This window comes from Lontra canadensis, unplaced genomic scaffold (genome assembly GCF_010015895.1).
Source record: "Lontra canadensis isolate GAN:19392208 unplaced genomic scaffold, GSC_riverotter_1.0 scaffold88, whole genome shotgun sequence".
Classification (NCBI taxonomy): domain Eukaryota; kingdom Metazoa; phylum Chordata; class Mammalia; order Carnivora; family Mustelidae; genus Lontra; species Lontra canadensis.
Genome location: NW_022631082.1, coordinates 623,301 through 646,911, shown reverse-complemented (window position 1 = coordinate 646,911; position 23,611 = coordinate 623,301). Strand labels below are relative to the sequence as shown.

General features: G+C 61.7%; 4 protein-coding genes across 4 annotated transcripts; 3 read left to right on the top strand and 1 right to left on the bottom strand.

Annotated features, from left to right (window-relative positions):
- Positions 1 to 224: 224 nt before the first annotated feature.
- MATK (megakaryocyte-associated tyrosine kinase) lies at positions 225 to 6,514 on the top strand. The gene is made up of 14 exons (XM_032883561.1): positions 225 to 418; positions 909 to 981; positions 1,156 to 1,215; positions 1,560 to 1,673; positions 1,777 to 1,892; positions 1,996 to 2,215; positions 2,774 to 2,867; positions 4,111 to 4,176; positions 4,889 to 4,988; positions 5,073 to 5,157; positions 5,246 to 5,319; positions 5,422 to 5,617; positions 6,012 to 6,098; positions 6,192 to 6,514. The coding sequence occupies exons 2-14, from the start codon at positions 952 to 954 to the stop codon at positions 6,429 to 6,431; spliced, it is 1,482 nt and encodes a 493-aa protein (XP_032739452.1). The 5' UTR covers positions 225 to 418; positions 909 to 951; the 3' UTR covers positions 6,432 to 6,514.
- A 3,533-nt stretch (positions 6,515 to 10,047) lies between these two features.
- On the top strand, positions 10,048 to 11,363 carry RAX2 (retina and anterior neural fold homeobox 2). The gene is made up of 2 exons (XM_032883492.1): positions 10,048 to 10,263; positions 10,960 to 11,363. Exons 1-2 carry the CDS (start codon positions 10,048 to 10,050, stop codon positions 11,296 to 11,298), a joined length of 555 nt encoding a protein of 184 aa, XP_032739383.1. The 3' UTR covers positions 11,299 to 11,363.
- A 1,892-nt stretch (positions 11,364 to 13,255) lies between these two features.
- Positions 13,256 to 15,487, bottom strand: MRPL54 (mitochondrial ribosomal protein L54). The gene is given in 4 exon segments (XM_032883560.1): positions 13,256 to 13,708; positions 13,710 to 13,731; positions 14,390 to 14,555; positions 15,187 to 15,487. Coding segments are annotated over 4 exon segments (417 nt in total). The 5' UTR covers positions 15,305 to 15,487; the 3' UTR covers positions 13,256 to 13,597.
- Positions 15,488 to 16,086: 599 nt separating this feature from the next.
- Positions 16,087 to 23,547, top strand: APBA3 (amyloid beta precursor protein binding family A member 3). Its single transcript, XM_032883559.1, has 11 exons — positions 16,087 to 16,207; positions 16,849 to 17,451; positions 17,540 to 17,579; positions 20,575 to 20,720; positions 20,874 to 20,960; positions 21,050 to 21,211; positions 21,647 to 21,823; positions 21,905 to 22,117; positions 22,740 to 22,859; positions 22,967 to 23,107; positions 23,204 to 23,547. Exons 2-11 carry the CDS (start codon positions 16,876 to 16,878, stop codon positions 23,273 to 23,275), a joined length of 1,734 nt encoding a protein of 577 aa, XP_032739450.1. The 5' UTR covers positions 16,087 to 16,207; positions 16,849 to 16,875; the 3' UTR covers positions 23,276 to 23,547.
- The last annotated feature ends 64 nt before the right edge of the window (positions 23,548 to 23,611 follow it).

Sequence of the window (23,611 nt, the reverse complement as noted above, 5' to 3'; positions counted from 1 at the left end):
GCGCAGGGTGGGGGTGTTTTTCTGGGCGCGAGTGTGCGCGTCTGCGAGCTCCCGGCTGTGTGTATGCGCGCGTCCACGTGGAGGGATGTTCGCGTGTGGCCGAGATGCTTGTGCGCGGCCCTGCGTGTAGCTCTGCGTGCCGGGGTGGCCCAGTGTCTGGCGCCCCACGGCCGGCGCCCAGGTGTTCAAGTGTGGGTCTGTGTGTGCGCTGGGGGTGGGGGGGGGTGGGACAGGTACACACATTTCTGGATGTCTGAGAGTCTGCCCGTGTGTATACATGTGTAGAAGTGTACACACCTGTCTCTAGGTGAACGTGCTTTTGCTTGCATACCCGCGTGCCTGTGGGTACCTGTGTCCACCAGTGTCCAAGCCCCATGTGTTTCTGTGTGTGCTCGTGTGTACATGGATCAGTATGCGTGTGAGTGCACATGGGGCTGGGGGTTTATGGGGGTAATACTGGAGGTCAGAGGCTTGTCCCCCTCGACCATCCCCACTGCCCAGCCACCTGCTGTAGGGTCCAAGGAGGAGGAAGGGGGTGGACAAGGCCCTTCCCCAGCAGCAGTGAGAGGCCGCTTGTCTGTCCTAGGTTGGTGTTGGGACTGGGGGCATCAGAGAGGCTCTGCGGATGGCCAGAGGAGCCCAGTAGGGCTGCATGCCCCCTCCCCCACCCCCTCCCGGCCCCACCCTAGGTCCAGAGATACTTGGGAATGACCTTGAATCACCTTCTGTTTCCTCGCCCTGCCCCTGCCCACTTATCAGAAAAGAGGAAGAGCCAAGCTCAATTAGGTGGCACCACGGTCCCCACCCACTGTGTGGCCACTGGGGCCTGAGCCAGCAGACACTTCTCCCCTCCCCACCCTATGGCCACTCACTCTGGGCCCACCTTGTGGCCCCGTTGCCCTTTCGGGACAATGGCGGGGCCGGACTCTATGGTTTCCTTGCTGATGTTCCATGGCCGTGACTGATAAGGAGCTCCTGTGGGTAAAGACCACCTCCCCAGAGAGGCTTTGGGGAGCCACCACCTGGAGCCCCCGATGGGGATGCCCTCCCGCCCTTGCCTCCCCCTGGCCTGGGCAGGAAGTGGTTAGTTAGTAATGGCCTTGGGCCCCAGTCTGCCTCAGATCGGGACTCCAGCTGCTCTCTGCCTGCCCCCAAGTGAGCCCCCGCTTCCTCCGTGCCTGGCATCCCGCGTTCATCTCAGCCAGGATGCCAACGGTGAGTACACCCAACCCAGGCGCTGGGGTCCTGGGCCATCCTCTACCCGGCCCACACCCGTGGGACCTCAGCCCCATGTCGGGGGGCTGTCCTCTGGGACTCAGGCCCCTTCAGCCAGTGCTGCACACTTTTTCACTGTCACCTGATGCTACATTTCTGTCACCTTTTCTTCCTGACCTTCTGGTTTGGGCCCCGGAGTTTTTGAGTGAGATTTCTGTCCTGGCTGCTCCCTCTGGATTCCGTCTCTGCCCTGCTGTCTTTTGCCCAGTTTCTACTTCTTTCTCTCCCTGGGCCTCTCCTTCATGCCCCTTTGCCCCTCCCCCACCTCTTTCCCCACCTCTCAGAGGCGCTGGGCCCCAGGCACCCAATGCATCACCAAGTGTGAGCACACGCGCCCCAAGCCGGGAGAGCTGGCCTTCCACAAGGGTGACGTGGTCACCATCCTGGAGGCCTGCGAGGTGAGTGGTGGCTGGAGGGCCTGGGCGCGGGCGGTGAGGTGGTCTCTGCCGGGACCGGCCCCCCCCATGCCCCCGGCCCCGACTCCTGGCTCCCTCCCTGCAGAGCAAGAGCTGGTACCGCGCCAAGCACCATGCCAGCGGGCAGGAGGGCCTGCTGGCGGCCGGGGCGCTGCGGGAACGAGAGGCCCTGTCGGCGGACCCCAAGCTCAGCCTCATGCCGTGAGTCTGGGGACGGCCCGGGGTGGGTCTGGGGACCGCCCGGGATGGGCGGCAGGGGGTCCGGGGCCGCCTGGCCCTAGCGCGCCCTTCCGCCCGGCCGCAGGTGGTTCCACGGGAAGATCTCGGGCCACGAGGCCGTGCAGCAGCTGCAGCCGCCCGAGGACGGGCTGTTCCTGGTGCGCGAGTCGGCGCGGCACCCCGGCGACTACGTGCTGTGCGTCAGCTTCGGCCGCGACGTCATCCACTACCGCGTGCTGCACCGCGACGGTCACCTGACCATCGACGAGGCCGTGTGCTTCTGCAACCTCATGGACATGGTGGAGGTGTGGCCGCCTCAGGCCCCGCCCCCTTCCAGCCCCGGGACCCCGCCCCCTCGCCCGGCCCCAGAGCCGCAGGGTCTGCGCGCTGGAGGCGGAGGGACCGCCCCTGGACCCCGCACCCGGCACCCCCCTCCGCCCGATTCCGGCAACTGCTGGGCCCGGGACACCCAAAGCTGCCTGCTCAGTCCTAGTGCGGGAAAGAGCGGCTGTTCCCCGCACACCACCAGCCCTGCAGCTGGTCTGGGTCTCCGGGTCCACCTCTTGGGAGGGACTGGGGTGTTTCCTCTGGGCACCCCTAGGAACCTCCCTGTCGACACTAATCCACAGACCACCGCCCCACCTTCCCCAGGATCCTCCTGTTTCCTAGCTTGGATCCTTTCCGTTCCCATGGAAACCAGTCCAACTCCCTGGGTGGGAAACGCTCCTGCCCGCCCCACTCAGAGAGTCCCCGCTGGGGAGGGCACAGAAGGCAGGGGTTCCCTGCCAACCCCCTCCCCGTCCCCCCCTCCCCGTGGAGGGGGCCAGGCTCACCGCTGCCTCTGCCCCAACCCCACCCCGCAGCACTACAGCAAGGACAAGGGGGCCATCTGCACGAAGCTAGTGAAACCCAAGAGGAAGCAGGGCACCAAGTCGGCAGAGGAGGAGCTGGCCAAAGGTAGGGCCCTCCCCCTCCCCAGGGGGCCCACGGCCAAGGCCACAGCTGCATGAGCATGTGGCTGTGCCGGCACTGTGAGTGAAAGACCTGGGGCAGCCCTCAGGTCAGGCAGGGGCACCCACAGACGCCCACCAGCCCACAAGGAGTGAATTCCCATCCCTGCTGCTGCTTCCGTGTCCCCATCATCTGCCCTGTCGCCTGGGGCAAAAGCCTGAACCCCAGCCCCAGCCTGGCCTCAGACCGTCCCACCAGGCCACCTCTTCCATGGGACCCCTGCCTCTGGGCCCCCAGAAGTGACTTTCTACCATGAAAATCCACCCACATCGCTCTCCTGCCTTCCAGAACCTTCCCTTGTGGCTGAGGGATCTTTCTCCGTTCATCTACAAACCCTTCCTCTTTTGCTTGCCTCCTGGTTTTCCTCTCTGGCTTCTCTGCTATCGTGCTTTCTGTTCCCTCCACCTGAAGTGCTCCCCTACCCCCCAATAACGAGATCTTCGATGCTCAAGGCCCTGAGCGAATGCCCCCTCCCACGGCCACTCCTCCCGAACCTGATGATGGTGTCTGTCTCTCCCAGGGAAATCTGGATGATTCGGGGATGGCCCCAAGGGGAGGCTGGTGTCCCTGTCCTTGATCATGACTAAGGGCTTGTGATTTGGAGGGGAGGCTTTGGGGAGGAAGGGGAAGGGGACTAAAGAACCTACTAGAGGAGAGAGGACGGGAGAACACAGGCATGTTTGAGACAGGGAGTCAGGGAGGCTGGACCCCAGATGGCCCTTTAGAGCGCTGGAAGATTCTAGAAGATTCTGGAAACGTTGCCAGAAGATTCCAGAAACTTTACTGGTCTCCGTGTCTCTTGTATTTTTTGGTGTGTATCCTGGGTGGCCAGAGGTACAGGACTTTAAAGGGAAGAGCCTCTGGATATTTGGAGGGACACGGTGTTCAGGTAGAAGTGAGAAGGGCAGCCCTAAAGGGTTTGTCAACATCACCCCCTGGACCTGATGGGGTATTCCTGGAGAGCAAGCCTGGGGTCCACCCCCCCATAACCCCTTTCCTCAGGTCATCCTGGGGTAGACAGGCTCTGCTGCTTTCCAGCACTTGATAACAGGGCTGGGAGTTGGGGGGGTTCTCAGGCCATTGCTGGGAGCAGCTGTATGTGTGCCCCAGCTGGGACGCAGCGGGGGACACCACCTGGCTTCTCGCCAGGTGGGGCCCATTCCCCTGTGACCCCGTCCCCACCCCACAGCTGGCTGGTTACTGAACCTACAGCATTTGACGCTAGGCGCACGGATTGGAGAGGGTGAGTTTGGAGGTGAGTGGAGGCCTGGGTCAGAGGCTGAAGGGGGGAGGGGGGCGTGTTCAGGTTTAGGAATCACTGGGGGGTGAAGTAATTCATCCCCAAGTTAGCATCTGCTCTGTGAGGGGCTGACGTCAGCTCGGGGAGGCGCTCGGCCTTCACACCTCCAGGCTTTGTGCTTGGAATGCCCCTCCTGGGAGCTGTTCCCCTGGAAGGCTCTGGGGCTTACTGAGGTCAGGGGTCAGCTTCCCTTCTCTGTAAAGGGCCTGAGTGCACCTATTCCAGGCGTTTCGGGCCAGACAGTCTGAGTCCATGTTCAGCTCCGCCTTTGTGGCAGGAAAGCAGCCGCAGACACAGGTAAATGAATGGGCAGGGCCGTGTACCAATAAAACTTTATTTACGGCCGCTGACATGGGAGCGCCTTGTAATTTTCCTTTGTTGCAAAGTAGTATTCTTCTTTTGATTTTTCCCCCAAATATTTAAAACTCTAAAAACCACCAGAACTTAGGGGCCTTAGCCGACTGAGCCACCCAGGCGTCCCTGAACTTGGGGGCCTGGCAGAAGGGGGGTGCCCTCTGAAAATTTGGCCCCCGAGCGGCAAATGCTTCGTGCTTGTCTCGGATCAGCTTGTAGGCATGAAGAGTTTCGGGGCCTGGGGCCCCGCAGCGGTGTTGGGGTGCGTGGGGGTCGGGGTAGGTGGGCATTCCTATACCCGTTCTCCCCACAGCGGTCCTGCAGGGTGAGTACCTGGGCCAGAAGGTGGCCGTGAAGAATATCAAGTGTGATGTGACCGCCCAGGCCTTCCTGGACGAGACGGCGGTGATGACGTGAGTTGGGGGCGGGGCGGGGGCGGGGCGTCGTGGGGGCGGGGTCTTGGCCGAGCCCTCACGCCCACCTGCCGGCCCCCCCAGGAAGATGCAGCATAAGAACCTGGTGCGTCTGCTGGGCGTTATCCTGCACCAGGGGCTCTACATCGTCATGGAGCACGTGAGCAAGGTGGGGGTGAGGTCTGAGGTGCCCTCGGGGCCTGGGGGGCGCCGCCGAGCAGCCTCGAGCCCCCCAGGCCCATCTCCCTCCCCCGCAGGGCAACCTGGTGAACTTTCTGCGCACACGGGGCCGGGCCCTCGTGAGCACCCCCCAGCTCCTCCAGTTTTCCTTGTGAGTGGGGCTCCCGGGGCAGGGTGGGGTGGGGGGCCTCCAGGGTCAAGGGGACACTGAGGCTCGGAGCCACCCCCGCCTCGGGCTCCGCCCCCTCCCCAGGCACGTGGCCGAGGGCATGGAGTACCTGGAGAGCAAGAAGCTGGTGCACCGAGACCTTGCCGCCCGCAACATCCTCATTTCCGAGGACCTGGTGGCCAAGGTCAGCGACTTTGGCCTGGCCAAAGCTGAGCGGAAGGGGCTGGACGCAAGCCGGCTGCCCGTCAAGTGGACGGCGCCAGAGGCTCTCAAACACGGGGTGAGCCCCCCACCGCCCCTGGGACCCTCAAAGCCCTGGTCCCACCTGCTCTGTGACCCTGGGCACAGCTCTCATTTTCTCTGGACCTCTCTTAAGGGGATGGCTCTACCGCCCCAGTGAGCACTTGACCCACGGTTGTCCCCTTTTAGCTTGCGTTTGGCCTCTCCCTTGTGTGAACCTCTCTGGGCCCGGGTTTCCCCATTTCTGAAACAGGCTCTGTCCCGGGCCGGAGAATACCAAGGACCCTTCCCTGCACTGGGTCTGAGTCCCCCTTGGCTGGGGGAGGCTCAGAGGGAGTGGTCTGTTGGGAGGAGACCAGAGAGTGAAGGTGAGCCCAGGAGGACTTCCTAGAGGAAGCTGGGGCCCCTCCTCACTCTGATCCTGGGCCCCATAGAAGTTCTCCAGCAAGTCGGATGTGTGGAGTTTTGGGGTGCTTCTGTGGGAGGTGTTCTCATACGGCCGGGCTCCATACCCCAAGATGGTGAGTGGGGCCTGGGGGGAGGCTCTGGGCTCCCTGCGGGTCTGACGACTGTGGCCCTGACCCCAGCCACGCCGTTGTGCCCTCTGCCCACAGTCGCTGAAGGAGGTGTCCGAGGCCGTGGAGAAGGGGTACCGCATGGAGCCCCCTGAGGGCTGCCCGGGCCCCATCCATGCCATCATGGGCAGCTGCTGGGAGGCTGAGCCCGCCCGCCGGCCGCCCTTCCGGAAATTGGCAGAGAAGCTGGCCCGGGAACTGCGCAGCGCAGGCGCCTCGGCCCCGGTGGGGGGCCAGGACGCGGACAGTTGTCCCTTGCCCCGAGGCCAGGAGCCCTGACCCTGCCCATTGGGGCCTCAGGCCCCAGAGGAGAGAGTGAAGGGCACGGGGTGGGGGTACGGCCAGGCCTGAAGAGGGCGAGCGGCCCGTCTGGCTCGCAGCAGGGGCAGGTGCCTGCAGGGGACTCTAGGCAGCCCGTGGGCACCGCGGACCGGGGAGGCGAGGGGTCAGCCCTCCATAAAGACTGCTTTCCAAGGCCGGCCGGTGTCGGAGTCTCTCTGCGGCCCTTGGCGTCCTGCACCCCATGGGACCCCCCCCGCCACCATCGCTCAGCCCGGGGCCATCCGCCTGCCCGGTGTCTACCCACTGAGGGCCCTGCCCAGCTGGGATCTTGCAGCCACCGAAGGGACACAGGTCCCCCAGGCCCGTATTACGGCCACCCCCGCGGACCTACTTAGGACCATGATTCCCACTGGGGTACCCCAACGGCCACCGTATTGGGGTGATGCTTCTGCCGCCTCTGCCCCAGCCCTTGCCCCTCAGGGTAGGCAAGAGGGAGCCAGGGAGGGTCTGCCCCTGTGGTGCTTCCAGACCAGTGACTCCGGGGGAGACTGGCTGCCAAGTGTGGCCCTGCCCCTCTTGTCCACACACCACACAGAATTTGGGACTTGGGCTTGGACCCCCAGGTTCTGAGCTTTGTGGCCCTGACCTGTGGTGACCAACCATCCGACCTGAGAGCATTTCCAGGATGAGAGGGACGTTAGTGCTACACGTTAGTGCATCTGGTGAGCGGGGGAAGGGGTCCCCCAGCCTGGGCTCCAGCAGCCCCTCTATGAGCAGGCATCTTTTCGGGGTAGCAGTGGGGATCTGAAGGCTCACACCAGCCCAGGGGTCTGTGCACACAGGCTCAGTTACTGCTGTGACCGACCGTCCCCCCCCAGCTCAACTGGTGTTTCCATCCAGCCAAGCTTCTAGGATGCCTGGAGGGGTCTCTGGCCAGGCTGGGATGGTCCTCACCCCAGGAATCCCAGGACTGGGGAGGGATCGCCAGACCACGGCACACCCTCCGCCTTTGGCTGGCCCACCTCCAGCTGAGGCTCGGGGACTTTCACAAGGTCACACTGAATGCCTGTGATGCCCCCCAGAAACCCTGCCCATCCTCTGGCCTCAGTTTCCCCCCCAGCACATGAAGGGGCTTCAGGATTCTTCCTGGGGGAGAAACAAGGAAGGGAGGCCAGTGGGTCTGAGCGTGGCCTGACCCCCACCCAATCCAGCTGGAGGGGTCGCGTGGCCCTGCCCCACCCCGCCCCTAATCCTGTCCTCTAAGCTGACACAGCGTCTGCACTTGCAGCCCAGTCCGCTAAGCCACCAAAGCCCCAGCGCCTAAGGCCCAGATCCCTCTTGCAGCCTCTTAACCCACCCGGGGCCAATTAGCTAATTGGGGCCTGAGAACATAGCAGCTCGTTAGTAATGAAGCAATTATGGACTTAGGGACCCCCCCCCGCCGCACCCGCCCTCTACTGCAGGCCTCGTGCTCCCCCCGCTCCAGAGCCTGGAGCCCACATCAGGGCTCCAGACAGGGCAGCTGGGCTCACGGGGCCCCGGGGAGCCTTGGGAAGCACCAGCCACCCCTCCTGCCTGGGCTGACGATGGCTGGGGCCCCCTGCCCGGCTTCCCCCACTGCTGGGTGCTGAGGCCCGACCCCTGTTCCTGGCCCTCAGCAGGAGCTACAGCTGGTTCCTCATCCAAGGCCATTAGTGCGTGCAGGTGGACCCACTCCTCCGGGGCCTGGCACCCCGTTCACGGGGGTGCCCACAAGCCTGTCTCTCCTTCCTGCGCCCCTCTCCCTACAGAGCCAACATCCGGGCAGGGGCCGTCTTCCTCGCACTTACTTCCTGGTCCGTACACGGGCCTGGGCCTCCTGCCTCCCTCCGCAGAGACGGTCTCCCTCCCGTCCTGCGTGTCTCTGAATCCATCAGACACTTTCTTGGCCTCACCTTAACCCCCCAACCCCAGATTCCCCTCCTCTTGGGCACTAGGCTCTTTGGGTGGGTGGGGGCCGGGGTGGGCAAACCAGCCTCAGGGCCTTCCCCTGGGACCTGCTCTGGCTCTTGGGCCACTGCCTCTGGGACAATCTTGTCATCCCCCTGTCCCCAAAATGGGGGTCTGGGTATCACCAGTTCCTCCCTGTTCCCCAACTTTCTCCCGGAGGATTGTTCCTCTGCCCCCCTCTCCCCACCATGTCCGTCCCCAGAGCCCTTGCCCTGATCGGGCCTCTAGCCGCCTCCCAGCCTCCCATCTTGCTCACAATAGATGCGTCCATCTGAATGCCTCCCGCCCTGCTCCACAACGTTCCGGGGTTCCCTGGTGACCTCCCCTTCATGCAGAGCTGTGTCTCGCATCTCAGCCTTGACCTCCACCCCCCATTCTGCTGACTTTCTCTAAAAGAGCAACCCCCCTCTCTGTTCCCCCTCCCTCCCCTGCTGGGGTTTTCTCACTGGCCTTGGGAGCACCTGACATGCTCTGTCTTCTTTTCGGATTGTCTGTCTCCCCTACTGGCATGTCAGCTCCAAGATGTGTTCTGTTCACTGCTATGAACAGTACCCAGGATACAGTAAGTGCTCAGTAGCATTCACTGAATGAATGAAGAGTGAACTTCTATTCATTCCTCAAAACCCAGCGAAAATGACCCCTACTCCCTGGTCAGCTCGGCGTCTCGGGGAGCCAACTGGAATGGCCTTCCCCTGTCAGGACCTTGGCTTCCCCCACCCCTGTCACCACCTGTGTGTCTGGGAGGAAATTCCTGTGGCCCCAGCTGATAAAAATAGTAGTGGACTCTGAGCACCTGCTGTGTGCCAGTCGCTGTGCAATGCTCTCTACTTGGCGTCCCTCCTCGCCCCAGGAGAGCCCCATCAGGGAAGTCCTGATGTCACCCTTCTACAGCTAGGGAAACTGAGGCCCCGAGAAAGGGAGGCCCTTGCTGGTGTCCTGTGAGGGGAAGCGGACCCAGGCCCGGGGTCACCCCACACACACACACCAGCCTTCCTCCCCCAAGCCCGCCCTCTGCAGCTCAGAGCAGCCAGTGCCTGGGCGGGAGGGGCCGCCTCAATTAATCACCTCGCGCTAATCTTCTCCTCACTGGACCCCAGCCCGCTCCCCGCCCCATCGGGCAGGGCCAGGCCAGCAGCAGACGGGGTGCTGGGCCTGCTGGGGCCGGAGCTGCGTGGATACTGGGGCCGTTGCGGGGCTGCTGGGGGCGGTGAGTACAGGGCAGGTGGGCGCAGTGGCAGCTGGAGGTCCAGAGAGGCCCCCACCCCAGGACGGAGGACTGTGGGGGCAGCCTCCCAGCCTCCTGCCTTCCTGGGGGTCCCAGGCACACGGAGGGACGGACAGACAGACCGACCAAAGCTGAGCTGTAGGTTGATGGAGGCCGTCAGGGAGGGCTCGAGTGGGGAAGTGGGACTAGAGGTGGAAGGACGGACACACAGAGAGGAGACGGACGGACAGCAAGAGCATCCCGAGGGCCAGGGGGGCGGGGAGGCGGAAGGAAGGTGCATCTGACCCCAGGCCCGGCGGATGCCGGGGGCTCCCCTGCCCTCCCTGGCTGGCAGTCCCTGCTGCTGTCTCACCGCCTTCCGTCCTGCTGCCGCCCGGCCAGGTGGGGCGAGGAGAAGCCATGTTCCTGAGCCCCGGCGAGGGGCCGGCGGCGGAGGGTGGGGGGCCGGGCCCGGGCGAGGAGGCCCCCAAGAAGAAGCACCGGAGGAACCGCACGACCTTCACCACGTACCAGCTGCACCAGCTGGAGAGGGCCTTCGAGGCCTCCCACTACCCCGACGTTTACAGCCGCGAGGAGCTGGCAGCCAAGGTGCACCTGCCCGAGGTGCGCGTACAGGTGAGGGCGGCCACGGCCCGGGGAGGGGGCCAGAGCAGCAATGGGACCCTCCTGGTGTGTAGGCGTGAGATCTCGAAGCTGGGAAGGCTTCCCAGAGGAGGGGAAGTGGGACTGGGACCTTAGCGTTTGAGTAGAAAAGACTGGGATGTCTGGCTGGCTCTGCTGCTAGAGCATGTGACTCCTGACCTCAAGGTTGTGAGTTCGAGTCCCACACTGGGTGTAGAGATTACGTTAAAATAAAATAGAAAGAAAGAAGAATGGGTGATCTCTAGGCATCCAGGAGTGCGAGCTAAGCTGTGGGACAGATGGCACCGGGGGCACTTCCCGCTGGTGCAGAGCCGGTGGCCGCGGAGGCAGAGCGCGGCTGAGATAGAGCTTGTGGAGGGCGTCCACTGCCAAGCCGAGCGGCTTGGACCCGGTGTCCAGGGCCAAGAGAGGCTGCGGAGCCTGAGGGGCTCGGCGGAGTGGCGAGGAGGGCTTAGTTTCGGAAGACTTGGGGCTGATTTGGTGGGGGGCTTGGGGGACCCTTCGAGACAGGTAACGGTATGTTGGCACTGCAGCAGGTGGGAGTCAAGCCAGACAGCAGGCAGAACCCTGCAGAGCTGGGAGCCCCAAAGGACACAGCGGGGTGGGGAAGAGAGGGCTGGCTCCTCCTCTCGGGTCCTCAACTGGGAGCACCCCTCTCGCTACCTCCAGGTGTGGTTCCAGAACCGCCGGGCTAAGTGGCGCCGCCAGGAGCGTCTGGAGTCAGGCTCCGGGGCTGTGGCAGCCCCAAGGCTCCCCGAGGCCCCAGGACTGCCGTTTGCCCGCCCCCCAGCCATGCCACTGCCCCTGGAGCCCTGGCTGGGCCCCGGGCCCCCGGCCGTGCCAGGCCTCCCGCGCCTCCTGGGCCCTGGCCCAGGGCTGCAGTCACCCTTTGGGCCCCATGCCTTTGGTCCAGCCTTCACGGAGGGCTTCCCCCTGGAGGAGGCATCCTTGCGGCTGCTGGCCAAGGAGCACGCACAGGTTCTAGACAGGGCTTGGCCCCCAGCCTGAATGGGGCCCACCCAGCCCTCTCTTCTCCGCCTGTCCGTGGCCACCCATGCTGGAGCCCCCACCCCCAGCCGGCCCTGCAGGGAGACTGGCACCATCTCAGAAACGAGATGGCCTGGCCCGGGGCCTCGGCCTCCCCATCTGCCAGACTGGCGTGGGGTGCACGGTGAGGCTCTGGGACAGTGAGGCCATCGTGAAGCTGCGCTCCTGCACCCATGTCCCCTGCCCGCGCTCGTCCTTCACAGCTGAGGCCCAGCCCTTGGGCCTCCTGCTCGCAGAGAAACCCCTGCTTTCACTCTGTGCACCCACCGGGGCCCGTCGCTGCACCCCTCACACAGCTGCTTTGTGGGTGAGGAAACTGAGGCCCAGAGAGGCCAGGCTTGCCGACCAGCCTCCCCAGAACTCAGATGGACCCCAGGACAAGGAGGCCATGGAGGGCAAGGAACAGGATGTGACCAGGCCTGGGGCTGGCCTAGTGTCAGCACGACAGGGGACCTCCCTATGGGACGCGGCAGCAGGGGTCAGGACGGAGGGGAGGGGCTCAAGGGCAGAAGCTGCAGGCGACCAGCGCCCTGTCTGAGCTCAGTCCGTGAAGGGACCACAGGCTCACTGCTGGGTCCTCACGCCAGCACATACCCGCTGGGGTTGAAGCTGGTCTGCTCAGCTCAGCTCACCTGGCATCTCATACAGGAGTCCCGTGGCCGCGTGTTCTTTACGTTGTGGCAGCTGGGCCGCTCACCTGCCCAACCAGCCGCCATCCACCCACCCACCCACCATCCATCCATCTACCCACCCAACCATTCACCCGCCACGCAATGCAAAACGCTGGCGAACAGATAAAAACCCCTGCCCCGACGGAGCCCCGCTGGAGACCAGCAACACAACTGAATAAACACACGTACGCGAAGCGCCCGCTGGCTTTAAGTGCTGAGGGAAAGCAAGACAAGAGGCAATCGAGTGTGTGGCAGGACTGAAGTTTAACAGGGCAGTTGTGGGCCTCTTGGAGGTGACATCAGAGAACTGGAGGAGGTAAAAGAGCGAGCCATGGGGACACCTGGGGGAAGAGCCACCCAGGCAGAGGGAATGGCACGTCCAAACGCCCTGGGGCAGGACTGGGCCCACTGCGTGGGAAGAACCACCAGGAGGTCCCTGGGGGTGATCAGTGACAGGACGCAGGTCTGGTCAGGCTTTGTGACCATTACAACTGTTTCTACCCTGAGAGTCACGGAGCTCCCCGGGTGGGAGGGTTGGGACCTGCTCTAGACGGGCCACCAGGGAGGGCAGGTAATCTGCTTGGCGCAGTCCTCCTAAGCGGATGAGGGCTCTGGGTTTCCTGGGAGGAGGCAGAATTAGCCCCCAGCCCTGCCCACTCCGCTAGGCAAGACAGCACAGAGGGGCTTGGAGGGCCCTGGCTCAGCCCCCCAGGTGGTACCCGCATCTGCCACTCCACCCTTGCAATCACACACCCTCTCCGGCCTGGCCCTGGAGCCCCTGCCCCTAGCCAGGCAGGACAGAAGTGGGACCGCTGGGAGCTGGTTCTCACTGAGGCTGTGGGTCAGGTTCACGGGCCCAATGCAAGACTCTCGATGCATTTCCTGGTGGGGTGGGCGTGGGAGAGGTTGAGCCCCGGGGCACGAGTTGGGTGACAGGAGGACGGTGGGTAGACCTAGGTCCCGGGGCTCAAATGGCCAATGCAGAGAACACGTGACCTTAGTAGGAAGGAGAAGGAAGTCCCATCCCTCTGGCTGGGCTTGCTAAACCAGGTAGGGGGTGTCAGCCAGGAGTCCTGGAGCTACCCCCGTCCAGGAACTACCCACTGGGGCGACAAGGACCCAGAGCCAGAGGGAGCGGGCCATCTGGATACCGGAACCCTCCGAGCCCAGCACACCTGAAGGGAGAGCCCGCCCCAGACGCTTCAGTGTCTCTCCCACGGTTGCAGAGTTGGGGTTGAGTCCCCTACAACTGAGAGGCGTGTCTAGAAAAGCCTCCCCCTGGAGCCGTGGGCCTGAGGCACCCCCTCACCCCTCAGCCCCTGGGCCTGCCACCCTGCCCACCCGCCCTAGACAGCACCCAGCAGCATCCAGGGCCTGCCAGGGATGCCCCCCAGGGCCCTGATCCAGCCTTGCCGTGGGGACCAAATGCGCACCAGCTCAGGGGTCTCCTCTGTCCTCAGAAAAGCCCGTTTTCTCCAGAAAGATAAAGTCTCCCGTGGAGGCCAGGTGGAGAAGCCGAGGCGTGCCGCAGGGTCCTCCTCCGGGGCCTGGCGAGGTCCCAGCACTCTGGGCGGCCGGCTGCTGGCCCGCTAGAACTTCCGGTTCTTGCTCAGGCGGTTGTGACGCCAGATGTTGTGTTTCCGCAGCAGCCGCCAGTACTCCCGAGTCTCGGGGTCCAGCTCCTCCAGCTTCTTGGGGGGGGCCCACGCTCATCTGGAACAGCCTGCCGTGGCATGAGCAGTTATGAGGCAAGGTACACCCCCAGAGGGACCCCACCCGGGGCGCTGTGGGCAGAGGTGGCAGCAGCCTGGGCCCCGCAGCCCACCCACATGGTGACGGTGGTGACCTCCCGGGGCACGACCTCCCCACCCCGAGCTGGGATCCTGGCTGGGGAAAAGCTGCCCCATCCCAGTGGCGCTGGTATCTGAGGTGGGGACGCCCCGAGTCTTCTGCCTCCTGGTCACTGTCTGTACTTCCGCAGTACAGACCCCACCCATTCACTCAACATTTCTGAACTTCCCTAAGCTTTAAGGATCAGCACAGTCAATGGCTTGTATGTCCTGCTACTGGTCCTGGGACCAAGAGCAAAGTCTTCCCTGCATCCCCCATGGCCCTGTGAGGGCCGAGATCCATCACCTCCCCGCCTCATCTCCCTCTATGCTCCGCCTTCACTTCCTGCTGTTCTAACAAACCAGGTGCAGTCCTGCCCCAGGGCCTTTGCACTGACTATTCCCTCCACCTTTAAAGCTCCTTCCACCCACTGGGGTCTTGAGTCCTGACTCCCTCCTCCAGGGAGGCCCCACAGAAACCTCTGATTTGATCAGCCAGACCCTCTTCACCCCCTCACCCGCTCTCTGGGCTCTCCAGCCTGGCTCACTCACCACTCAGGGTACTCTGCGTCTGGCTTCAGGACCACGTCCTGGCCCTCCTTGTAGATGTTGACACCCATGGCATGGGTGGTGAGTCGGACCGGGTCTGTGCACACGTCTGGGTCCTTCAGGGCCTCACTGGCCACACCACCTTTGCCGCCTTTGCCCCCCTTCATGACTGCGGGGTGGGAGAGTCATTTCTGCCACCTGCGGCCACGGGAGGCGGGCCTTCCCTTCTGCCCCTCTTACCGCTGGTGCCCCCCACCCCGACTAGACCGTCTGCTGCACCCAAGACGATTTTAAGTGGGACATGGCCTGCATCGAACACTGATGCTTGGAGGGACCGATCACTGCTCTCCAGCTCTGTTCATCTCACAGAGAAGGGATGGCACGCGTCCTGAAGGCCCAACCCCTCGTCAGCTCCCTCCTCCCAACACAGAGCAGGCCAGGCCATACCCGGGAGGTTTTGCCTTTGTTTCAAGCGCCTAATGCTCGGATGGGCCCTAGTCATCCTCAACTTCCGGTGGCGATTTGCTCAAGATCACACAGAGCCGTTAACGCCACAAACAGGACTGGGACCCAAGATCATGACAACCCCACCCCCCAGCAAGAAAAACACCCCGCACTTGCGCAGTTGAGTGCAATCCCCCCTCCCAGGGATCTCACACTGCGCCTGCGCACAGCGCTCAGCGCCTGCCTCTTTGCATTTGCGCAATGATTCTAGAAAGCCCCTCCCAATCCAGCGCCTGCGCACTATTTCCCCAGTGTCCCAAACTTCTCTCTTCTGAGTCCCTCTCAACCCAGCTCACCCGGTCTCTTGGCATAGCCCCGTATGAGGAGTCTTCCAGGCTCGGCAGGGACCGGGAGCTCCCGGGTCCGCCAGCCGGTCCAGGTCCACGTAGCCCCAAAGAGGCGTCTGGCCGCCATGACGTATGCTGACTGCCGGCACGTGCACTTTTCCGGGAGACGACAGCGGCCAAGGAGTGCTTGGGAGTTGTAGGCTCCTACAGATTTCTGGGAAATGTAGTATTCCAGTCTTGGGCGTCCACGGTGCCTTCTTTAATCTTTTATAGATACACTGTTACTGTTAAGAGGGAACTTTCAAAAATATTTCATTGACTTATTGTCCTTCAGTTATCACTTTAAGGTCACGCTTTATACATTCCCGATTCTATTTAATGGGCCATTACTGAAAGCCTAAAAGTAGCTAATACCTAAGACTCATTATATTCCAGACCTTTTGCCAAATCCGTTCCCAGCGCGATCTCCTTTAGTCCTCACAAGTAGGAGGTAGGTACTAATATTAGCTCCAGCTTCAGGGATGGAGACTTATGTCAGGACGTGCCCTCCGCCTCCCAACTGGGAGCAAAACCGGAAGTCCGTCTACAATAGGGTCCCTTCGCTGCTTCCGGTGTCCCTGGGGTCGAAAGAGACCGCCTCTCACTTTGATACTTCCCGGTCCCATTTCTTCCCATCTGCCATCCATTGGAATAATGCCCACAGCCGTACATGGCAGGCAGTGATCACTAACCCCAATTTGTAATTGAAGAAACCGGTCCAGAGGCCAGCCCGACTTCCGCTCTGCGTAAAGAGGCCCGGGATTCGAACCCTTGGTTCCGGCACCAAGGGCTCCCCCGGGGCGAGGCTGGCTGGGCGAACTACATTTCCCAGCAGGCTCCGCACACGCGCGCAAGCCCAGTGGGTGCGAGCGCTCCCCGGACAGACCCGGCGGCGCCGCGACCGGGAATCCGGGAGCGGCGGCCGCTGGAGGACTGTCAGGCCGGGGACAATCTGGGGGGCCTCGAGGTCCGAGGCCACCTGGTTTAGGAAGTGAGTGCCTCGGTGGGCAGAGCGGGGTCTGGAGGCGGCGGCTGGGGAAGAGGGTCTGAAATCTTGAGGCTGGGGTCCGCGAGGGGACCGGGGGCTTCCCTCGTAGCTTTAGGTGGAGTTACGTTTTCAGGCTGGATTCTGAGGTCCGGGTCAGAGTCCGGGGTTGGTCTTGAGCGTGGCCTTGGAGGTTTTGAGACTAGGCTCTGCTTTCTGGCGTCTTGGATCTCTAATATTGAGTCTGGGGTCCTGGATCTAGTCTTAGGCTGAGGTCCTGAGTGTGAGGTGTCAGGGACCTGCACCCAACGGGTCTGTGTAGTCAGGCAGTCTTCAGCCTGGGTTACAGGTCGCGGTAGGGGAGACTTGGAAGAACCAAGTCTGGGGGAACAGGGTCCACGGGTGGGGAGAGGTCTGGGCTGACAGGTCCAGGGGCGTACTCCCAGGTTCCGAGCCTATGAAGCCACTCTATTTCCACTGCCTATTTGGCATCTCGATTTCCTCAGCTGTGAATTGGAGACCATAGCGGACCCGTACTTGCAGGGTGTGGTGGGGGCTAGATTCTGTGTTCTACACAAACAGCACCCACCTGGAGCTTGACACCATGCTGGCACTAGAGAAGTCTTATCGTTGAATCTCTCTTGCAGATGCTGGCCTGAGCCTGGGGTCCAGGCATGGAATTCCTGACAGTTTCCCAGTCTCCCGTGGGCCCTCCAGCTATGGACTTGGAGGAGCCCAGGGACACACTTTCACCCTCTCAGGACTTCCCCCCCAGCTGCCAGTGGGACCCGGTGCCGAGAGGCTCCGGCAGCCTGGGACAGATGGAACTCGATGGGCCAAGTATTGAGGACCTGGTACCCCAGTTTGAGGCTCTGCCTGGTGATCTGGTGGGCTTGTCCCCGGATGGACCTCCCTGCCCTTTGCACGTGGCCACGGGCCACGGCCTGGCCTCTGGGGACATTGCTGATGGCCATGGGCTCTTGTCTGCCGAGGCCGGCCGGGACGACCTCCTGAGCCTTTTGCACTGCCAGGAATGCCCTCCTTCCCAGTCTTGTCCCAAGGAGCCTCCGGACCCTGCCCCTCGCCCGCTACAGCCCCCTGAGGACCCAGACGGAGATACGAGCGCCCCGGAATGGGCGGAGGGAGCTTCTGCCGAGGAGGGTGGCAGCAGGAGCTCCACCAGCTCCCCGGAACCCTGGCTGGAGACGGTTCCTCTGGTTGCTCCCGAAGAACCACGTGCCAGTACCCAGGTAGAGCCTGTCCTGCCCCCCAGGCCACCTCTGCTGCCAGGAACCAAGCCAGGGCACTCAGTCCTGCCCCTCTTCTATCTTCTTCCAGAGCCCCAAGACCCCGGTGCCATACCCTGCCCTCCAGGAGGGTGAGTGTCCTGCCCACCCTGGCCCCAGAGATTTAGCAATTTCAGAATCACCCCAATCAGGCTCCTCCCAAAAACGGCACAAAGCTTGCCAGTAAGGAGTTGCTTCTAGAGAGTCTCCGAGGTTGGTTGAGTAGATTCCAGATGGTCTGGGAGAGAGTGTTGAGAATGTTCTAGAATGGATGGGGGCAGGAGGGTCAGGCATGGCATTCATAGCGCATTTATAGGGTTTTAGAGCAGGGGCTGGCAATTTACCGTCTATGGGTCAGATCCAACCCACCCGTTTGGGCTTGTCTCAAGAGCTAACAGGGGCTTTTATGTCTTTAATTGGTTGGAGAAAAACAGAGCAGCATTTCTCGATGTGTGAAAACGATGTGCAACTCCCATTTCCGTGTCCACAAATAAAGCTTTATTGAGACACAGTCATGCCCATTCATTTACATATTGTCTACGATGGTTTTCCTGTTACAATGGGCAGGTTGAGTAGTTGCAGTGCAGACCGACTGGCCCACAGAGACAGACTGTCTGCAGTTTGACCCCCTGCATAGAAAGCTTGTCAATCCTGGGATGCCTGGATGGCTCAGTCGCTGAAGCGTCCCACTCAAGTTCAGCTCAGGCCTTGATCTCCAGGCTGTGAGCTCAAGCCCCCCGTTGGGCTCCTGGCTAGGTGTGGAGGCTCCAGGGTGTGCTTTAAAAAAAAAAAAAAAGAAAGAAAAAATTTGTCAATCTCTGCCCTGAAAACGTGGAAAGAACCAGTTCTGGGCACCTAGAATGTTCTAGGATTTCCCCCCAGACTGGGGCTGCAAGTCAAAGAGCAAGTTTTATGGTTGTTGGAAGGTAAAGCTCATTTGGACTTAGAGTTCCAAGAAGGTGCTGGAATCATGGGTGGAGCAATGACTTACCTTGGGAGTTCCAGAACTTGGCATTTTGCCCTGTGGTTCTAGATTTAAAAGAACCTGGGCTTGATTGTGTTCTAGAATGGTGAACAGAGCTGTCTAGACTGGGGAGTTTTGTAATCATGGAGTGAATAGAGCTTATCTGCTTACAGTTCTAGACCAGGGGGTGTTCTAGGCCTGTGGACAGGGCTGTCTGGTTCCAGAGTAATCAGAAAGTTCTAGAGTTGTGCTATAATAGAATCATAACGTGAGTGATGTGTGACTTTTTAAAAAAAATAGTATTTAGTGTGAGAGGGAGTGTGTGCATGTTAGCCAGGAGAGGGGCAGAGGCAGAGGGAAAGGAAAGTCCCAGCCAGGGGTGCCTGGGTGGCTCAGTCAGTTAAGCATCTGGCCTTGGCTCAGATCATGATCTCAGGGTCCCGGGATCGAGCCCCCCGTTGGGCTCCCCACCACTCCCTTCCCCTCTGCTGCTCCCTCTGCTTGTGCTCACTCTTTCTCTCTCTCAAATAAACAAATGAAACATTAAAAAAGAAAACCCTGAGCAGACTCCTCACTCAGTGCAGGACCCGATACAGGGCTCGACCCTATGACCCTGAGATCAGGACCTGAGCCAGAATCAAGAGTCAGATGTTCAACCGGCTGAGCCAGCCAGGCGCCCCTGTGTGTGACTTTGAATTTCCTGGTTATCTGCTTTAACAAAAATAAACACGGGGCACCTGACTGGCTTGGTCAGAGAACGTGCGACTCTTGATCTCACAGTCATGATTTCGAGCCCTGTGTTGGGTGTAGAGATTGCTTAAATAAAAAGCAAAAACTTAAAAAAAAAACAACACACCAGAAAAGGTAATAACATTTTAAATAACTCAGGCGAGCTAAGGTGTCATTTCCTTGTATAATCAACATCTTAACAATTATTTTACCTTTTTTTCATACTAAATTTCCAAAATTCAGTTTGCATTTCTGAGTTGCATAATCCCTACACGTGTGTGGCTGCTAGCATATTAGGTGGTGTGGTTCTAGAAACCCTGAGTGGACCTGTTTGTTTTTCCAGAATGCTTAGATCCCAAAAGATAGTGGGCAGAAGGGGCTTTAGATAAAACTCACTTCGGGTCATCCAGAGCTGGGGCCTTCACCCAGTTCTAAACCAGAAAAGCAACCGCTCCTTGTTAGGACATTCTAGAACTGGCTGGTTCTGGATTGCTCAGGAATCACAGAGCCTTGACTGCAGAGTTCCTGTGCGGTGCTGGGCTAGGTTGGTGGAATTCTAGAACTACGTGCAGAGTTGCTCTTTTCTGGACTACTCAGATCATTCTTAGGCTCGCTGGGGACAGCTGAGGTGTTTCGACCGTTTGAGGGTGTTCTAGAACCATAGGAAGAGCTAGCCAATGCCATCACGATTAGGAAGTTACAGAGTCATGGAGTGGGAAAATGTGGTTCTGGAGGGGTGCTGATTTCTAGACCCTGCAGAATTCTGTGGGGTGGGACCTGTGGGAAAGCTCTGGAACCACGAGGAGCCATTTGGGGTTCTGGATAGTGTGAGAATTTTAGACATGGGGGAAGTTGTCTCTTCCTGCTCTGATTGGGGAGTTCTAGAACCGTGGAGTTGCCTGCAGTCCTGGGCTGAGAAGGGAGAGTTCTTGAACCGTGGGCAAAGCTGACTGGCTCCAGATTGATTCGGGGGACTCCTGAACCGTGGAGAGCAGTTGTCTGTGGTTTTATAAGATTGCTGGTTTTAGAAATGGGATTGCCTGGTTCTAGCCGGATAACAGAATTCTAGAAAGCCAGGGTGGAGGTGCCTGAGTGCTGGAGTACTTCGGGGATCTGGCCTCAGTTCTAGACTCCGGGAGGGCTCCTGAAACTGCCCCATGGACAGAGTCCGAGCTGGCTGTAGACGGACAAGAGGTCTCTAGATGTCTGGCTCCTGCCGATGGGATGGTTCTGGAACGGTGGGCGGATGCGTGTGGTTCAGGGGGGCTAAACCACGGGGTAGAACTCTGCTTCCAGACTTGTGAGGGAGCCGAGACCCAGGGCAGCGCCCGTGGGGTTGGAGAGGCGTGGTTGGGAGCTCGCACGGGCTGACCGTCCTCCACTGTTGCCTTCAGTCCCTGGTCCCTGTGACCACGAAGACCTCCTAGACGGTGTCATATTTGGGGCCAAATACTTGGGCTCCACCCAGCTGGTGTCTGAGCGGAACCCGCCCCCCAGCACACGCATGGCCCAGGCCCGGGAGGCGATGGACCGTGTCAAGGTGAAGCCAGGGCTGGGCAGGTGGGATTCCCCGGGGCCAGTGGGCGGGTGGGTGGATGGGCTGCCGGCCAGGTCCCCTGAGGCCCTTGGAGCCCAGCACGGCAGAGGCTGGGTCTTCGCAGACCTCCACCTCCCACCCACCCCCCACCCACAGGCCCCCGACGGGGAGACCCAGCCCATGACAGAAGTGGACCTCTTCGTGTCCACCAAGAGGGTCAAGGTTCTGACGGCTGACTCCCAGGTATGGGGCCGGGGCCTGGGGGCCGGGGTATGGGGGCCCTGCCGAGGGCCTGCACAGCCCACCCAGGCCCGGTGTCCCCCCCACTCCAGGAGGCCATGATGGACCACGCCCTGCAGACCATCTCCTACATCGCTGACATCGGTAACGTGCTGGTGCTCATGGCGCGGCGGCGGCTAGCCCGGCGGCCGGCGTCCCAGGCCCCCAGCCACAAGCTCTACAAGATGCTTTGCCACGTCTTCCACTCCGAAGATGTGAGCAGCCCCGCTCTGGGCGTTCTGGTGGGGGGATGGGTGGGGGGGGTGACTCGGGCTGGCCCCACCCTCTTCCAGAGCCCACCTGGCCATGCTGTCACCACAGTGTCTTCCCACTGGTCCCCAGTGCTGGCCGCTGTCTCCCTCCCCACCCCCAAAGCCCCTGGCCCTTCCTGGAAGCCCTGGAAACCGGCCGACCCCTGAACCTTCCCCGCTCCAGGCCCTTCTCTCTCCCCTCCCCTCCCCCCAGAGATTCCCCAAGACAGTGGCTGGTTTCACAGTCCCCAGAAGCCACAGGGGACCACACTGCCGCCTGGGAATCATGCCCCCACCGTGGGGGTGGGAGGGCTCGGCCCTGAGGACGCCAGAGGGTTTGGGGGACCTGAAGGAGGTGGATGGGACACCCCCCAAGAGATGTCGCCCATCGGCGTGCAGGCCCAGCTCATTGCTCAGGCCATCGGCCAGGCCTTCTCCGTGGCCTACAGCCAGTTCCTCTGGGAAAACGGCCTTGACCCCAGCCAGGTGGGCGCCCAGCAGAGCCAGGCCGCGGGCCCCGGCCACCTCCACAACGGGGACCTGGACCACTTCTCCAACAGCGAGAACTGCAGGGAGGTGAGCACGCGGGATGATGGCCCCCTGCCCCCCCCTCCGGGGCAGCCCTCATGCCTCCCCCACCCCATGTCCCCCTCCCAGGTGTGCATCGAGAAGCGCCGGGGCGAGGGCCTGGGCGTGGCCCTGGTGGAGTCGGGCTGGGGCTCCCTGCTGCCCACGGCTGTCATCGCCAACCTGCTGCACGGAGGCCCTGCCGAGCGCTCGGGGGCCCTCAGCATTGGGGACCGCCTCACTGCCATCAACGGGACCAGCCTGGTGGGGCTGCCCCTGGCCGCCTGCCAGGCCGCTGTCCGCGTGAGTCCCCGCCGTGGGGTGTCTGGGTGTCCTTCCCTGGCGCCATCTGGAAGGGGCAAGGCAGAGTGTGAGGTCCCACCCACCCCAGTGTGCTTGGGGAGATGGAGCCTCCGAGAGGGGGCGCGCTGGTCCAGGGGGACCTTGATGATGTGGGGGCAGGATTTGAACTCAGGCAGTCTAGCTGCAGGGCCAGGAGCCTTCCTTTCTGCCACAAGGCTGCCAGTGTGTTCTTGAGCCTTGACCCTTTTTGCTGGCTGGGGAAACTGAGGCCCGGAGCTGGGGAGGACTTCCCACACCATCCAGCATGTTACTGAGCGAGCATGGCAGATACTGTTAGAACCGTGCTCTTGACGGGGAAACTGAGACTACAGATGTTCTAGAGGATGTTCTAGAACCATAGGAAGAGATGGGGAGGGGAGAGGTCACCGCTTGGCCCCAAGGCCTCCCGGCTTGAGTCTGTGTTCTTCACTGCTTCTCGAGGGGACTTCTAGAATCCAGAGCCTTGACTCCGAAGCTCCATTTCATGAGTGGTTAAACTGAGGCCCTGGGCTGCTGCAGTGTGCCGAGAGGCCCGACAGCACCCTGGAGGCCCCACTAGGCCAACAGCCCCCGTCCCGCGCAGGAGGTGAAGTCACAGACCTCGGTGACCCTCAGCATCATCCACTGCCCGCCGGTCACCACCGCCATCATCCGCCGGCCGCACGCCCGCGAGCAGCTGGGCTTCTGCGTGGAGGACGGCATCGTGAGACCCTGGCCCCAGGACGGGGTGATTGTGGGGGGAGTGGGGGCTGGTGGCCCCGAGTGCGGCCTCCTGAGCCACTGTGGCACCTCTGTCCCCATGCCCTGCAGATCTGCAGTCTGCTCCGGGGCGGGATCGCGGAGCGCGGGGGCGTGCGCGTGGGGCACCGCATCATCGAGATCAACGGGCACAGCGTGGTGGCCACGCCGCACGCCCGCATCATCGAGCTGCTCACCGAGGCCCACACGGAGGTGGGCGGGCAGTGGGCGGGTCGGGGGGCGGGGGCCTCCTGCCAGCGCGCTGCCCCCCACAAGCGACCACCTCCTCTCTGCCTTCCCTGCCCCCAGGTCCACATCAAAACGATGCCAGCGGCCACCTACCGCCTGCTCACCGGCCAGGAGCGGCCCGTGTACCTGTGAGCAGCCACCAGCGTCCCCTCCCTCCCGCCGCCGTGCCTTAGCCCCGGGAGCCCTGAGAGTCCGTCTGTGGGGCCTCCAAGGCTTCTCAGTGCCGTGTTGTTTTCTGACGGAAAACATTAAATGCTTAAAAAAACGGGCGAAATCTTGGCTTGAGGTCTGGGGGGTCGAGAGAAGAAAGATAGGACCAACTCTCACTCCGTGCCCTTCCCAGAAATCACCAGACACCAGTGTTGTGAAAATACTCTATTTATTAAAAAGACTGGCAGAAGGAAGCGGGGTTCTAGGTTCTGAATGGGAAATTGAGTCCCAGCTCTGGGTTTGGGCCGGGCCGGGGCG